Raw genomic sequence first — 16,149 nt, 5'->3', positions numbered from 1 at the left:
TTATTTCCTAGAGATTGCGTTTCGTTACACTCTAGACCTACTGTAAATAACTACAAGTTGATTATAACTTCAAAATTATACTCTTTATACTTTTGAGAAACTTAGTTTAGTGGAGTTTATTTGCGAAGCTTGTGTGCCTTTAACATGAAGAGAAGAGGTTCTCAACTATTTCACTGCTTAAAGATACAACCACGGCCACGGGCAACCCATCTTTATCAATGATATTTTTCACGCTTACAGTTATGAAACTTCTTTATGTGTTTGCTATTAAATCACTCTGAAGAAATGATTAATTTTTAAATTTATCGCATGAAAACCATTAGGAATCAAAATCCGTAATTTTAATCAGCTGTGATCACTTTGATACTGTAGTTTCTAACCCTGAAGACATGCATTTTAATTGAGGTAATTAGGGTCGCAATCCGATCCTAGCTGATATTCAATATGACACTGAATATATTAATCAATTTTGCCCTACTATTTAATGGCCAGGCTCAAAGCAAACTCACATACTTAACAAAAGTCGTAGACAAAGCTGTTTGTGTGCGATGTTTTCGTTTTATTATTTGTTTATTTTATGTTTTTATTCCTTACTTCATAATGCACTTTCGTTTCGGTGTGACCGAAAACCGTATGGTTCTAATACGCTATCCTCGGAACCGGATGGCAGATTCAAGTTGGAAGTGTTAGGGGCTGAAAATAATGCCTATATTCCTGAACAACTCTACATAGGTAAGGATTTAACCCTTAAAATAAAATGGGGTATTAGAGAAAAAATATCTAAGTAAGTTTCCAAACATTTTATATCAGTCTCACGAATTAAACAAATTATTTTTATTTATCTTTTCTTCTTTTTTTAGTTCAATTGAAAGAAACAGACGATGAATCATCGTTCACGAGTTTCATGATATCTGCTGAAGGGGACGTCAAACAAGATCCCAAGAACCCTCGGCGTTTGGTTCCCCTGTATCCTGGCGAGCTGAGGCCTCAAAGTACTGGCACAGCTAAGTTCAGTGACCGATGTCTCTACTCCGTCGAACAGGCCATGAGCTCTCATAAAACTTCTGTTGAGGTAAGAATCAGGATAAAGGATGTTTAAGATAGTTTTTAATTCTTTTGTTCAAAGTAACTGATTATGCGCGCTAACTGAACTGATCCACTGTACGAAAATGTGTCTCATTTCAAATAGCTTCCCTACTTACTAATCAGGTATCTGGATATTTCACAAGGGTTTCTGTCTAGGTTTACTGGCAAGCGCCATCCTCGGGCAATGGGTGTGTTACCCTTCGTGCCATGGTAGCAGTGAATAATGAAGTCTGGTTTGAAGATGGCGGGCCACTGACGCAGAAGTTATGTGAAGACATGAGGCAGCCCGACGACGTCGCCCCGCAGCTTAACTACGAGTGCGGGGTCTGTGATGAAGCAAAATATGAGGTAAATAAGTACAGTAGTATGTTAGCTCGATATGAGGAACCAGAAAACTACTTCATAGTAAAGTTTTAACGTTTACTAAATCTTTGACGTAAATAAAAGTTCATGTTTTTTATTTAATACGATTAGTTTTTTATATTTGTAAACTTTGTTTCATTATTTTATATGGAATTTATTTAGTTAATACTAATTAAATTTTCTCCCACTAGCTTACCTTCACTGGTATTTGGTCACGGAACACTCACCCGTATTTGTACCCTGAGAACGATTGGGTTCCAAAATACAGTGACTTGGTCGGAGCCTCCCACAACGCTGACTACATACTGTGGATGCCTGGGACTCTTGCCAGTGATGGCTTTAAAGATCTGGCTGAACATGCCAATTCAAGCAGCCTTGAAGCTGAAATCCGGGAGAAGGTAATACACAAATAAAATAGGATAAAAACTCCCACAACCACATTTTTTTTCTATCCATCACTACCACCGATTTATTCTATAAAACTTCGTTTTCCCTTATTCTAAATTTGATCCTGAAATAAGAGATTTATTATGTGTTACTTTTTTGTACCGTTTACTAAGTATTCCGACTATTTTAATATCCGTCTTACAGATTGGCGACGGAGTACGAACTCTAATTAAAGGCAAGGGCCACGGCTACCGCAAGATGAACGTTCCCACTTACTCCTTCTTTCGAGCGGACAAAGAAAACCACCTCTTCTCAGCTGCCGTAGCCTTCCATCCATCACCAGACTGGTTCCTGGGAGTCACCAGGTTTGATCTCTGCACGGAAGATAATACGTGGCTTGTTGAAAGAGAGCTCAATCTCTATCCGTGGGATGCTGGTACAGACAGCGGTATATCTTATGAAGTGAGTAGTATTTTGCGTGTAGCTCGTAAGTCATCTATGAAGGTGTACCTGCTAGGTCTGTTTAAAGAGTATCTTATGCGTCGTTTGACGTATGCATACCGGGATCGGAAGATATCCACCAGTGGACTGATGATGAAACGGGCTGATGATGATGATCATGTCGTTTTTCGATAAGAATGAATTCAAGAAAAAATGATTTTTTGTACCTTTTTAAGAAATAATTGTAAAAGTAATGACTATTGCTTTCCAGTCGCCTAATATCCAAACGTTTCCACAAGATGCCGTAGCTCGAGTCCAAATGAGTTCGTATGATAAAAACTCTCCGTTTTATGAAGTTGACATCAAAGACATGCATCCCTTTGGAAAGTTCCACATCAAGTTGATAAGGACTTATCACAGAGAATGTGAAGAGGAAGAACCGACAGGTATTATTACCATTTACACAACTAAAAAGTAGTATTATTAAATGTTTTTGGGCCAACCGCTATTACTTAAAGTCATATTACATTTGGTTGCGGAACCGTGACACGGGTGAGAATGACGTGCTTTCGCAAAGACGGCAAAAATATTACTTTACAATTGGTGATAGACACTAGACCTTAAGCATATTTGCTATCTTAAGTTAATTTTGTGTCTTGTTCTCCTTCTTCTAGGGGTGCTCTCCATTTAGTGACGGTTAGCGTTTAGCTTGTTCTAATCCTCCTTATCAATTGCTCGGTGGAACAGTTCTTATACGCTATCTTAATTTAATTTAACAATTCTCCAATATTCGTAATTAGTTTTATTAAGGAGTTATTTAAATTCATGACTTTGTAGAAGAACCTCCAGCAACAGAAGCTCCAGAAACATCTCAAGAAAGCGCCGAGACGAGTGAAGAAACCAATCCGGAGCCAGCCGCGCCATCCAGGTATCAAACACAACTAGATAGCGCCGGGGACGGGCGGTGAGGCTACTTGTTGATTAGTAGTGTATTGTAGATTAGACCTTATCATCATGTCATAAGAACCACATCTACATGAGATCCTTCGTATACTTCACCTGTCTACAATTTTTTATTTTGGTTTTTGTTAGTGCGTCAATAATTTAGATTTAGCAGTATTGAAACCGTACATAGTATTTTAAAAGAGTAAACTATGAAGTTTCTTTTGAAACCGCGCAACTAGAGTATCCAGAGGTCTGTAATTTAAAATTTACTTATTTTAATTTTTGGATTTTTGGATCACGACGATATTTGACTTGGTATTGTCGATAAAGTATATTTTGTCAAGAGATTTAAATCAACGTTTGTTTTTTTTCTATATCTCATACATTATGCACATCCATCAGCCGTCTATTTTCATTAACTTTCATGGTTATGTGTCATCATACTGAACCAACCGCAGAAAAATGATATCTGCTTCTATTTGGACCCTCCTTCAATAAGGACTATAAGGGAATCAATTTTTCGACAATGTGACCCCAAGATCTAAACCATTTCTCCCTAGACGAATATATCAAACAGTTTTCTTCAAAGATATTTCAGGTTTATTCACAGAGCTAGCTTTATTACACAGTGAAGCCCCAACAGTAACAAATCCACAACCAACACCAGCTGAAGAGATCCCTGCGTCGGTGTGTCCTATGTCCCCTTGGCAGGAGTGGAGCTCCTGTGACGGGGAGTGCGAAGATGGAAAGGTAGTCGGATACCGGTGGAGGGAACGATACCACCTGGTCGATGGAATCCCTGTCGAAAAGTATGATCCACATGTGAGTATGTAGAAACAGGAGCGTCCTTGTTCCTGCTCAAAGTAATACAACAGTATTTGTTCAATTGTTGGGAGTTGTGGAATATAGACGCTGTTTCACGCATTGTATTGCGCTGTTACACTTCCAGAATAAAAAATAAAATTATTAATAACATAGTTCACATTACGTAGTATATGTAAGAATACAAATAACTCAGAAGTAATAGCAGTAAAAATATCTTAATAATATTAATCACATTAGTTGAGTTGACAATGGTAATATGTAAATAGGTGGTGGTAAACTCGGAGTCTTTAGAAAAAATCGAAAAGATTGTTTGCGTATACCTACTGGGAGGAGAAGTAGTATATGTAAGATGAAAGCAGAATATGCTATGTCGCAAATAATTAGGGACAGAAGGCAAGACCCAAAATGTGAAGATCTAGAATTCTTGATGACGTAATAGTAGGTCATGATAATGCTAGGCTAAGTATAGGTCAGTTTTATTGAAGGTGTGAACCTTAGCGTGTTCTTATTTAAATTGTACTACACATTGAGCTCAATTAAAAGTATCTGGGTAGTATGTAAGCCCGGCTAGGTATTTTTGATAACCAACATGTTTTAGTATGGGTGGAGTTTAGTTAGAGTTGTAGTCCTGATCCTTAATCTGGTATAGGCTGGAGATGAATTGAACGAGCAAACAGACTGCACATGTAAATTTTATATTATAAACACTATTTAATGAACAATACATGATTGAAAGATACTCGATCACAATTTACCTACTACAGTCAAATTGTTGTATTAAAACCTCATAAATCTTGACTTAAATATACTCAACAGGCTAAGCATCATTACAAGAAGGAGGTCTCGAAGATATGCAAGACTTTCTTCGAGACTTTCGAGCGAGAGGCTTGTGAGGATGAATGCGAGGTAGAAGAAGATGAAGAAGAAGAGGAGCTTACAGGTAAACACCAGAATATATTGAGCTGTCACCCTAGGGTACATAGTTTTTCCCATTGCGGCCCGAGGAAATAATAAACGATGATCAAGAATAGTCTAAAGAAAAACGTTTTAGAAAGTTTTTGGAGATTTCGTATGATAAGATTATTTTGTGAATTTCGGTGAGTGTTCGTTGAATTCTCTTAGGCAAGGCAGACACACAAAGTGATCATACTTAGTTCAGTAATACTTGTGCTTGGTGGTTTGCTACGCTTTGCCACGCACTGACCAAAATGCAGGAGTCGTTTGATGGCGTCTCAGGTTTAGTTAGTAAGAACCTGACACTAGGCACTTCCTTCCCCGAGGAGGTGGCCGTCGACAAGAGGGAGGAGGTCCTGCTTCTAATCTCATCTATTAATTGCAGTTGGCCGCCGAGTAATGGCCCCTATCTTACCAGGAGGAGCTTGGAAGTCAAAAAGAAGAGATGTGATGATACGATACTGGAAAAGACCGTCAATGTAGGCGATAACGTATTGTTTCTATAATATATTCATCATGAATACTATTTTAAGATAATAAAACATGAATTATGTGAACCTTTCTTTATTTTCCATCCTTATATCTTACATACTACTAGTATGAGGCAAATATGAATTTTGTCAAACCTTTTTTTGCTCCCTTCAATATTCTAATACATTAGGTAATGACAAATAAAAACGGCGTGAGGATTTTACTCTAAATATTAAAATCTGGATCGGTATCCTGCAATGAGCCAGATTGGTGAAGAATGCTCAACCTCCTATGATTAGTATAGGTAGATAGATAAGTCCTCTCGGGTCGTTGCCGAGCATTAAGACATTTACACACTGATCGAAGTACGAACAGAGTCAGATGTCGACTCTATTGGAATTTGTGTAGTTTCCGCGATGCATTCAAATCTAGATTCCAGAACATTCGCACAAATAAGAACGTAAATATCAACTTTATTATTAGACTATTCCATCATAAAGTGGGAAGACTTATAACAATGGAATAAAGTCTAAAACGCTATGGCAGGATATTTTATAGGATTAATTAGTGTAAATTAAGTAATAGACAGGGGAGATGCATCGGTCTAATACGCTAATTGTCACACGTTTTAGTAGCACGTCGACCTGTGATCATATGACACCTATAAAAGTCTTATTATTATTTTGAAAATGAAGTTTAAAGTATTCAGTGAGTATTTTTAATAAGTACATTAACATTTCTGTTGCATCGCTAAGATTAAAAGATTTTTTTGGCCTACTAAGGTTAAGGTTTCGTCAGTCTATCTAAAAGCTATCATTTCTTTTATGGTTTGTTACGTAACTCTTTCCAATTACTGAAAATCTACCTTTTATCGTCTTTAAACGTCTGGTACCTATAGAAAAGTTTAGTCTTTACAAACAGATTTTTTGCCACTTACTTATTTTTTTTTGCCCAAATGTGGACCTGCTTTATCTCATTTCTGTATTTCGTTACAAAATATACGCAGCTCTTACTTTCCCTCTATTTAGTCTTCTCATTTGCAGGTTTAACTCAGGTCACTTACATAATATTATTCCTTAAATTTTGCTCCTGTGAATTTGAGGTCTGCAACCGAAGTCCTTTAGGTACAAACACACAGCCTCTGCCCCCGGACAACAGGTTCTTAATTGACATTGATGATATCAGAGATAATATGTATATACCGAAGGAGGAATATACAGGTATGTGTCTAAAACTACTGACTTTTCATAGCTTCGCATACATATTTTAGTCAAATCGATTCAATTTCTGGCTTCCAACAAGCTTCTTCGGTTCTTTTGACGTAACAATGTCTTTTAATTTGTTGGAGCCGGCTGCACGCACGAAAAAATGCGCCGTTACCCCGCTCTGAGGCGTTTTATTATCATTTTTTGCAATGCAAAAATGCAACCATTCCATCAGTTTTTTCTTATGAAGTTGTCACATTCAACTATCTTTAGTAAACCGACTTTACAGACAACCGATGTGTTTTTACAGTTCGCCTTTATTCGCGGGATGGCGTCTCTACATTCATTGCCTTCACGATATCACTTCAAGGTGACACAGCTGCAAATAAGAACAACCCCAGAAAGCCAATCCCGCTAAAAGCTGGGACTTTGGAACCGTTTTCGAGTGACTCATTCTTTCATCCTGCCTGTAACAACACTATTATACAATCAGACATCACACCGAAGACTTCAGTTCAGGTACGTTTGTTCATGTTACGGAGCTCATACAAATTGAGTCCCAAACTTTTTTCATCTGGGGAAAACCACGTACATAGTTACCTTCACCCTAAACCAAGTTAAAGAGATAGAGGGTGTTCTTTCTTGCTAAAACTACAAGTTATGATGTGGTATGAAAGTCCATTCCACAATGATGGGATGAGAATTAATGATCCTGTAATTTTTAAAGGGGGGAGTATATGTAGCGACGTGATAGTGCCGCTACAATCCTTTACTTAGTAACGATTTCTTTACACTTACTTCATCCCTCTCACACTAGGCAAAATGGACAGCTCCTGAAAAGGACAATAAATGCGTCACAATATACGCGGTGGTTGCTGTAAAACCTGATGTGTGGTACAGTTTCGAAGGTCCTCTGTCAAAACGTATCTGTGAGGACAGAAGGAAGGCAGATGATATGCAGCCCATGGAAAACGATAACTGTCAGGTTTGTGAGGATGCTAGGTACCAGGTAAGTTCCTTGTGTCAAATCATTTTACACTTCTAACTTGTAACTTATGAGGATAATCAACAAGAAATCTTTATAAACATGAAGTCGTGTTTTCACTATAGACTGGAATAATTCTCCTGGAAATTAAGAGTAGTGATTTGCCTTTAGCCTGAGTGACAGATTTGAACTGACTATTATACTATGTTTCTATTATTCCGACAGTTGACATTCGAAGGGTTGTGGTCGTACAACACACATCCGGCCATGTTCCCAACAGCTAGAGAACTGGCGCGTTTCAGCGATGTCGTAGGAGCCTCTCACAGTAAAGACTTCAGTCTTTTCAAATACAACTCTGACTCTACAGCTGGATTGCAACTATTAGCAGAGCAAGGCAACACGACCAATTTGGAAATAGAAATCTATGAACAGGTAACTTCATTGATGGATAAGTATCTAAAAATAGTATGAAAACGTTATTTCCTTTATTACACTGCATAGAAAGTATTTTGAAATAAATTTGACAAAACACTGACTTTTTCAGCTAGGTGTTCATGTCCGGACTATACTGAAGGCTACAGCACCACCTCGCCCTAACATGAACACATTAACAACCTTCAGAGCGAGCAGGAAACATCACATGGTGTCCCTGGCCACTGCTATCGTACCCTCCCCTGATTGGTTTCTCGGTGTTGCAAACTTGGAGCTCTGTGATGCAAAGACTAACGAATGGGCGAAAAACATCACCTTCAATTTGTATCCTATGGACGCCGGAACTGATAGTGGGAAGAAATTTGACGTAAGTACGAAAATGTTCAAATGTTACAATAGGATGGAAGTGTTTTTATGTTGCTCTTTTTTGCCAAGAAGTCATGTCTGTAAGCAATGCTGTAGCAGTTTTGGATGAGAGACGTCGCTTGACTTAGTGAAAGTTGCTGCAAGACTGCGCTTTTCTTTAACGAGTGCAGCATTAAGAAGTGGCCTTGTTAACTTTTCCCCTTTTTTCAGTCGTCAAACGAAGCAACAGCTCCAGCTCAGCCGATTTCTTCAGCGATTATAGCACCGGAGATTCCTAAGGAGCTGGTGAAACCGTTCGCTAGATTGCGGTTTCATTTGGTCCGCACCTATTACAACCCTAACTGCTCCGACGAACCTGCGGTGACTCAAGAACCAGGTAACATTCCATATCGTTAACAAAGCTTACTTCAAATTTAAATACGTTTCTTGCTGAAAGTCTGTCTGACTTTACACACTAAATTCTATCATTAACACTAATCAAAATTTAAGAATTTTAATGAGTGGGTTAAATTCCAACTTCTGATGTGATCTTTTTTTTTCTGGTATCCAGGGAATTAAAATGAGAATCGTTATGGCTAGATTAATAGTGCATTGTTTTCGTTTCCACAGAAGGTGAAGGTGATGAAGATAGTGATGAAAACCCAGGAGAAGACGAGCGGCAAACCGTTCCAAAATACGAGTATCGACCTCCTACACAGCCAACTACAACCACAAGGTAAAATCCATCTATGATATTGGGTATAGGAACGAACTACACTAAGCACTCTTAGGCACTATAGTGTCCTTTCGTGCTCTGAAGTTTGTAGGAGGACAAAAAAGAGGTACGACGGGGCAAGTATACAAAAGATAATGGCGAGCTCTCCTGTCTCAAGAGATGACTTTCACACATAGGTACTATAGCGGTTTACAGCACAATTCGTCCTTATAATGGGAAAGTGGATAAAAGTGTGAACAACGGCTTAGTAGCTATTGTCTAGTATATTTTCAAAACTGCAATTTACGTATTACACATTTTTTTCAGTGAGGAACCAACGTCAGTTGATCCTGATTCGCCGCCAAATTGCTCCGTCACACCTTGGGGCGAATGGCAAACGTGCGAAGGTATATGCACTGATAATAAGGTGGAAGGATACAAGATTCGGTTCAGAAGTCACGTCGGGGTGAGTAAATTAGAAATTATTCTTTATTAGCACGTTTCGAACGTAACTTTAATGCTTTTGAAGTTTAGATAGTTATACGTTTTCAAGATGATATTATTACAGTATTCAATTTGATTTTTTTTTATTGCTTTAGGATCCGTCACCTGAATGTTCCAAGTTGGCTCTTACGGATACTTCACCTTGTGAAGAGGAGTGTGAGGAAGAGGTGCTAGAAGAATACGTGGAAGAAGAAGAAGAATAGAATTACTAAATAAAAAGTATATTAAGTTTATGCCTACCTAGTAACACTTGTTTATAAAAAAGTGTGGATGGAAGTAACTGGTCAATTTTATTAATTTTGTACCTTAGTAGTAAAGCGTACAATTACATATAAAAATATATTTATTAATCTGATATTTTGTGGTTATTTTATGTAGGACTGAACCTTTAGACTCATAAAAACTTTTTACAAATCTAAAATTATAAATCATAATAATAGAAATTTATGCTTTTCAAAATGAAGTAAGTTAAAATACACAAATAAACGACGTTACCGCGTGCGTAACGGAACGTAAACTGATTACCGCAATTTCGAAAAATCAAAAAATTTGAGAATAGAAGTCAAATTTTCTTGTTATAAAAGTGAAAACATGCCATGAAATTCACTACGTGTCACTAAACCTTTGAAAATACAAAAATAATTGAATGTAAGGTTTGTATTAGGAAAGATTCGAAATAAAAACGAAAAAGATAATAGAATTTCTGAACGGACTTTTCCTTACGTCATCGCGTGAGACATTCATTCGATGGAGTGAATTTTCAATCGGGAGTCTTATTCTAGAAAACAATTAGTTCTGTATTTTTTTGATTATGCTTACAAATACTCCTAAGCCTGCCTACAAACGGTACATCAGCTTTGGTTTGAAAGCTGCTTTATTGGTGGAAGGGGTTGGGCTTGCCGCATCCTACGGACTCTGGTACAAGTTAAACACCGATAGAGGTATGTGGAGTCCTTTATTTCTGTACGGCTAAATGTATATAAATAAACATAATTAATAAAACAATATTTCATTAAGTGCGTTTTCATCGAGAGGACAGTAACATTTGCCTTTTGTTTCGTCATTCAACACTTTTTGTCAACATGTGCATTCCGTGATAAAAAAATCATAATGCGGAGAGAGTTTGGCACGCATCTGTCTGTTCTTGTGCTTAGAAGTCTGTCAGTAAACAGACTGTCATATGCGAGTATCACTACTGTGAATTGACTTTACTAATAAAATTCCGTCGTTTTAATAATAATCAAAATGTAGGACGGACTGTATATATATAGGTATGTACTACAAGATATTGTCATAAACACAAGCTCAATTTCAATTTCAGATTTCCGTTTGTATATGTTCCAAAACCATAACTGGGTGCTTGAGGGTTACTACGGTCTTGGTGAAAAGATAGCTGAGCAAAAGATCCGGGAGGTAGACCAGGCTATTTGGAGAAGCGAAGGCAAATTATAAACAGCGGTGAGGATGATGTATGTTGCTATTAAGTCCTCCTTCTGGGTGGTAACATTCGGAAGCATTGGTTACGCACTGTTCAAGTTGGTCAAACCTGATGATGAACTCCTTAAACAGGTCATTACTCTTTAAATTCAATATTAGTCTTGTGGTCACCGATTGTTTAGAATAATCTTATTAAAATGGTTTTCTGGGACTAATTTGTGCATGTTTATGTTTGTGATTGTACTTCAAAGGGGTTTGTGTGAAACCATTGTGTTTATTAAATGTTGCTATTATTAATGACTCCTACATTTCAAGCTAGCAACACCAGTCTAATCTTCTATGAACAAGGTTCCACTGAATACATAAGTATGTTTGGTTTGAACACATTATCAGTGCCTATTTCATTTGAAATAACTTGGTCATTCATATTGAAGCTTTAGTTTCTAACATTTGTTCATCAAGTTTGATCCATTTTGATACACTGAAAAACTTGTTAATGATATTTCATTTGATACATCATTTTCATCAAATTGGATTATTATATAAAGCTTTTGTTTTGTAATTTGACTGGTATTGGTAAAATAAAAGTTTCTACCTTTCACTATACCTGAAAACTTCATATCAAACATCTCTTTGAGAAGGATAATGGATTGTTAGTGTCTTTATTGGACCTGGGTATGTAATTGGGACGTTTATCAAAACCATTATTTATTTTACAGTTTGATTCCGAATCAAAACACACAGATGCCAGAAAGGTTTCCAGGACAACAATTAATGTACTAAAAGAAGCAGCAACTCCAAATTCTGATTTAAATAAAACTATTGAGGAATTGTTGAAAAAAGGAAAATGAGTGATAGGAATACTGTATTAGAAAGATTAAGTAGAAGAGATGCACAGAGATTAGAGAAACTACAGAAGGCTCATAAGGCAAGGGAGGAGGTTGACGCTTCTGATGAAAATGAAGACTTTTTCTCAGGTTCATTCAAAATCAAATCAGAATATGTTGAAGATTTACTCATGCAAGTACCAACACTCGAACTGCACACATTACCCTCACACTTTGATAACATAAAAAGAGAAATTAATGAACTGCAAAAATATGTCGTAACATCATCATTCTTCTTAAAAGAGTTCAACATGCGCAAATATTTGGGTATAGTACAAAATCTACAGACAAAATGCTACGAATTGGAAGAAAGATACGTTCCAAGGAAAAAGTTTGGCTTCTCTAAGAAGAAACTACCAAAATCACACACCCAGAAGCAGAGCTCGCTCGATGATCACGACGGCGCCGGAAAAATTGATAGCAACAAATGGGATGACAAACTTTTTGGCTTTGATTCACAGGAAAATAAAGTACTATTACTAGAAAACGACGAATTGTATCAGAGAGATGTTGCTTTACGAAATCTGAAGAACTGTACCATTGGCCTCAAAGGCGTCATGGGAACTTTGCATTTAACTAATCTAGAAAACTGTATTGTGTTGTCCGGTCCCGTCACATCATCAGTATTTATGGAGAAATGTACAAATTGTAAGGTGGTCGCTGCCTGCCAGCAGTTACGAATGCACACATCCAATAATTGTGATATTTACTTACACGTAACTAGTAAAGGCATTGTTGAAGACTGTTCCGAGATATGTACGGCGCCATACAATTTGTATTATGATGATTTAGAAAAGCATTTCAATATGTCTGCTTTGGACAAATGTTCTAATAACTGGGATAACTTGGACGACTTTAACTGGCTTGCTCCTGATATCCCGTCCCCTAACTGGTCCGTTTTGGATGTCAGCCAACGGGTCACCAGTTGGGACGAGTATTGGTTGAAGACTCCTTCCTAATGTTAGATAGTAGATAATCAAAATTGCAATGTAATGTTAATGCTATTAATACTCAGTACTAGAGTAACATCATATTTAGGTACTGCTACTAATTTAATTGCAAGGTTTGTCCAAAATTGCAAAGAATTGCAAAGTTCACATCTAAGTTTTTATATAAATTTTGTTGCACCCTTTGTGTGATTTGCACGAAAATATTTGATTGCCGTAAAACGAACCTTCGATATTACAGAGACAGAAATTGTGATGATGTTACAACACTTCATTTGTATCCATATTTAATAGCCATTAAAAGAAAACTGTTAGACTTTAACACTTGATAAGTGTCCTTGCCTTATATTCTTTACTAATCTACACATATTTGTAATGTTTAATATCAGATATCTTCGGATACATCTTAAGAATTTTAATAACATGTAGATTGTGATCACAGTAGATGGATACAAACTTGACTGAAAGTAGTGTAAAAATGGTATGAGATCCCTAAATATAGGAAGAAGCATTGTACAACGTTTTTTTTATATATTTAAGATAACACAGACAACGGTGCTTCTAAGACATCTGGTGATACCCAAAATTTCATTTTTCCTACGAAAGTTTTGGTAGTATTTTTCTACTGTGACATTGATAGTTCCAACTTAGTTATTTTCTGATGATAAAGGTTTTAACCACAAATTATGTTAGCTAAATACCTGCTTATTTAATTCAATATATAATTTATGTAATAAAGAACATGATTAGAGGACTATCGTTTTAATTTTTATTAATTGAAGACACCTTACAATGGACAAGAGAGTGTGCTTAAAATTGTGGGAGAAGTTTCTATTACGGTATGTATGAGGTTAGGCTACAACTATAAGACGTCTTTCTATAAGTGAAACACAATTTAACAATAAATAATAATTTATTTATCTCTACATTGAAAAATATATAAAACTGTCAAATCGTTAATCACAGTAATTTTATAGCGATACAAATCTATACAAGACATGTATTTTCCAGGAACATTACGGTCAAACCCCACTGGACTATATCAATAAGTTGTAGACGCCACAAATCAAATAAATAGAAAGGTCACTTACAAAAGCTAGTATGACAAATATAATACATTATATCGTGCGAAATAATGTCATTTTTGCTATATTTTAACCCACACTCAGTCTACAGGCACTTGGAATAATCCATATGTTCCTGGAAATTAATTTCGATAAGTAGGTATGTACAATGATGAAGATGAAAAGGACAGCGTGATAAATATACAAGGTTGATATGACGGATGGGCGTTTAATAACACCACGTATACCATTCGTGTTTAGTATTAATTCGACACGGGTTAAAAATTACAAGCAACAAAAATGTCATTTTTTAGTTTTCAAACAAACTAAATAGCTCACAAATCAGAGTGAAACGCAACCACCCTTTATAGCTGATAGTTAGTTGACCTTGGATAGTGAGGGAATAAAGTGGCAGCGTTGCACGCGCGCCGAGCGCGGCGTATGATACGCTATCTCGTAGGTATAAAGGCGGCCGCGGCCGGCATCTTGTGACTTGCGTCAGAGCGGCAGCAACGCATCGTAGGTTATACTCAGATTTATCGTTGTAAGGTAAATGACCTATGCGTGTAGACATAATCAGCTGTTAGGAAAGATACATCGTGTTCAAACGCTGCAAAAACTTAAAAAATCATTTGCGACTAAACTACTGCTCCAATTTTATTGATTTTTGGTACAGAGCTTGAAAATAGTACCTTGTATTGGCAGTTGAAAGATTCGCCCCACCGTCGTATCAACCCAGTATATGTACGTTGAAAACAGTTTCATAGATACAATTTTATTATGACACGTAAAAGGAAATCAACCATTCTTAAACTAAAACAACCCAATCCTTAAAGAACATAAATGCAAAAACAATCTCAAATTAAAAATCCATCTGTGAATTAATAAGGTTATTTTATAATACACTTTAGAGGTCATTTTAAACCATATTTCATTGCTTGTAAGGTTACACAATGCATAATATAATATTCATAGAATAAGTAAGAATTTGATAGGGCAGGATGACGCAACTAATCTCTACAAAATTAGGTTAATGTTGAGAACTACTGAACACATACTGTCATAATAATATTCAGTTATTATTTTAAGTATATAGTATATTGAACTAAGTTCATTTTATGCGAAAATATGAAGTCTTAACATGAAAAAAAATCATAACTGCGGAATAAAGCAGAAATGAATATTTATATCCTAAGTACACCAAAATCTAACTTAAATAAAATAATTATCAAAGCAAAAGTTATTATCATTTTAGTACAGCGCCATCTTGTTTTGTAACTTTGCTTTTAAAATTATGTTAATAGCCGGTCTTCTAAATATACACTCATTTATCTGTTGATACTTACAAGTACAAATTAATATTTGGTTAAAATCTATCAATCCATTTATGCAACTCTCAATTGTAATAGGCAATAAACATACAAAAAGTACCGAAGTTACAGAACAAAACGTCAAGTCTTATGATAAATGTTAGTCTTGATGCCTTAGCCTTATTTAACAAAAACTTCTTATATTTCTATACTTTTAAATCCTAACTGAACTCTGAACTCGCGAACATACAAATGCGGCCTTATTACAAATGTTGCACAACTTCAGTACCGCAAGTTTGGTACCTAATATCGATGTTTTCAAATACATCACGACGCGTTCACCGTTCTTACTACACACCTTTACTCAAATCTTACTAAACATATTTATTTTAAATATAAAGCTGTCTACAATCCGAAACATTTAAAATATATAATTAATATACAATTTTTGACATTAGGTATGGTTATATTTCGCAAACCAGGCTTCATTTTCATGTTTACTTATTGTTAAATTATCATTTGCCTCTTGGAACGATAAATTCTACAGTTTTATAAATTGCACGATAATTTTAATACTTTGCACACCGTATCTCATAAATGAATACGAGATTCTTAGTAACATGTATATGATTTTCGTGTATATTGCTTTTTTATTAAATTCTACTGTAATCTCATATAGTATTAATTAAAAACAAGAGAAATAAGAAGTAATCTCCTAGAGTCTAAGATAAAATCACTGTATCGAGACTTAATTGGGTATAGTTATGTTAAAGTGAACCACATATACGTGAACCTATATTTATCTGAGGGGATATTTTAAAGGTTATATCAGGGCTCGTGCCCAGT

General features: G+C 36.1%; 3 protein-coding genes across 7 annotated transcripts; all 3 read left to right on the top strand.

Moving 5' to 3' along the window:
- Positions 1 to 498: 498 nt before the first annotated feature.
- On the top strand, positions 499 to 5,549 carry LOC113497276 (spondin-1-like). 2 transcript variants are annotated; one of them, XM_026876753.1, is made up of 10 exons: positions 499 to 732; positions 861 to 1,072; positions 1,243 to 1,434; positions 1,641 to 1,847; positions 2,041 to 2,298; positions 2,549 to 2,723; positions 3,115 to 3,205; positions 3,852 to 4,044; positions 4,864 to 4,987; positions 5,387 to 5,549. In XM_026876753.1, the coding sequence occupies exons 1-10, from the start codon at positions 549 to 551 to the stop codon at positions 5,482 to 5,484; spliced, it is 1,734 nt and encodes a 577-aa protein (XP_026732554.1). In that variant the 5' UTR covers positions 499 to 548; the 3' UTR covers positions 5,485 to 5,549. The 2 variants fall into 2 exon arrangements, with proteins under 2 accessions (XP_026732554.1, XP_026732553.1); XM_026876752.1 differs by having other exon boundaries at positions 3,115 to 3,241.
- A 75-nt stretch (positions 5,550 to 5,624) lies between these two features.
- LOC113497277 (spondin-2-like) lies at positions 5,625 to 10,132 on the top strand. 2 transcript variants are annotated; one of them, XM_026876755.1, is made up of 10 exons: positions 5,625 to 6,180; positions 6,516 to 6,692; positions 6,988 to 7,196; positions 7,495 to 7,686; positions 7,888 to 8,094; positions 8,207 to 8,461; positions 8,671 to 8,836; positions 9,070 to 9,175; positions 9,482 to 9,620; positions 9,754 to 10,132. In XM_026876755.1, exons 1-10 carry the CDS (start codon positions 6,162 to 6,164, stop codon positions 9,859 to 9,861), a joined length of 1,578 nt encoding a protein of 525 aa, XP_026732556.1. In that variant the 5' UTR covers positions 5,625 to 6,161; the 3' UTR covers positions 9,862 to 10,132. The 2 variants fall into 2 exon arrangements, with proteins under 2 accessions (XP_026732556.1, XP_026732555.1); XM_026876754.1 differs by lacking the exon at positions 5,625 to 6,180 and having other exon boundaries at positions 6,188 to 6,692.
- A 298-nt stretch (positions 10,133 to 10,430) lies between these two features.
- LOC113497281 (tubulin-specific chaperone C) lies at positions 10,431 to 13,680 on the top strand. Of its 3 annotated transcripts, none has more exons than XM_026876763.1 (3): positions 10,431 to 10,599; positions 10,980 to 11,116; positions 11,815 to 13,680. In XM_026876763.1, exon 3 carries the CDS (start codon positions 11,943 to 11,945, stop codon positions 12,939 to 12,941), a length of 999 nt encoding a protein of 332 aa, XP_026732564.1. In that variant the 5' UTR covers positions 10,431 to 10,599; positions 10,980 to 11,116; positions 11,815 to 11,942; the 3' UTR covers positions 12,942 to 13,680. The 3 variants fall into 3 exon arrangements, with proteins under 3 accessions (XP_026732564.1, XP_026732563.1, XP_026732565.1); XM_026876762.1 differs by having other exon boundaries at positions 10,473 to 10,599; positions 10,980 to 11,227; XM_026876764.1 differs by lacking the exon at positions 10,431 to 10,599 and having other exon boundaries at positions 11,011 to 11,227; positions 11,815 to 11,908; positions 11,968 to 13,680.
- The last annotated feature ends 2,469 nt before the right edge of the window (positions 13,681 to 16,149 follow it).

Source organism: Trichoplusia ni, chromosome 9, assembly GCF_003590095.1.
Source record: "Trichoplusia ni isolate ovarian cell line Hi5 chromosome 9, tn1, whole genome shotgun sequence".
NCBI lineage: Eukaryota > Metazoa > Arthropoda > Insecta > Lepidoptera > Noctuidae > Trichoplusia > Trichoplusia ni.
The sequence above is the reverse complement of the archived record's forward strand: the minus strand, read 5'-3'. Positions and strand labels throughout refer to the sequence as shown.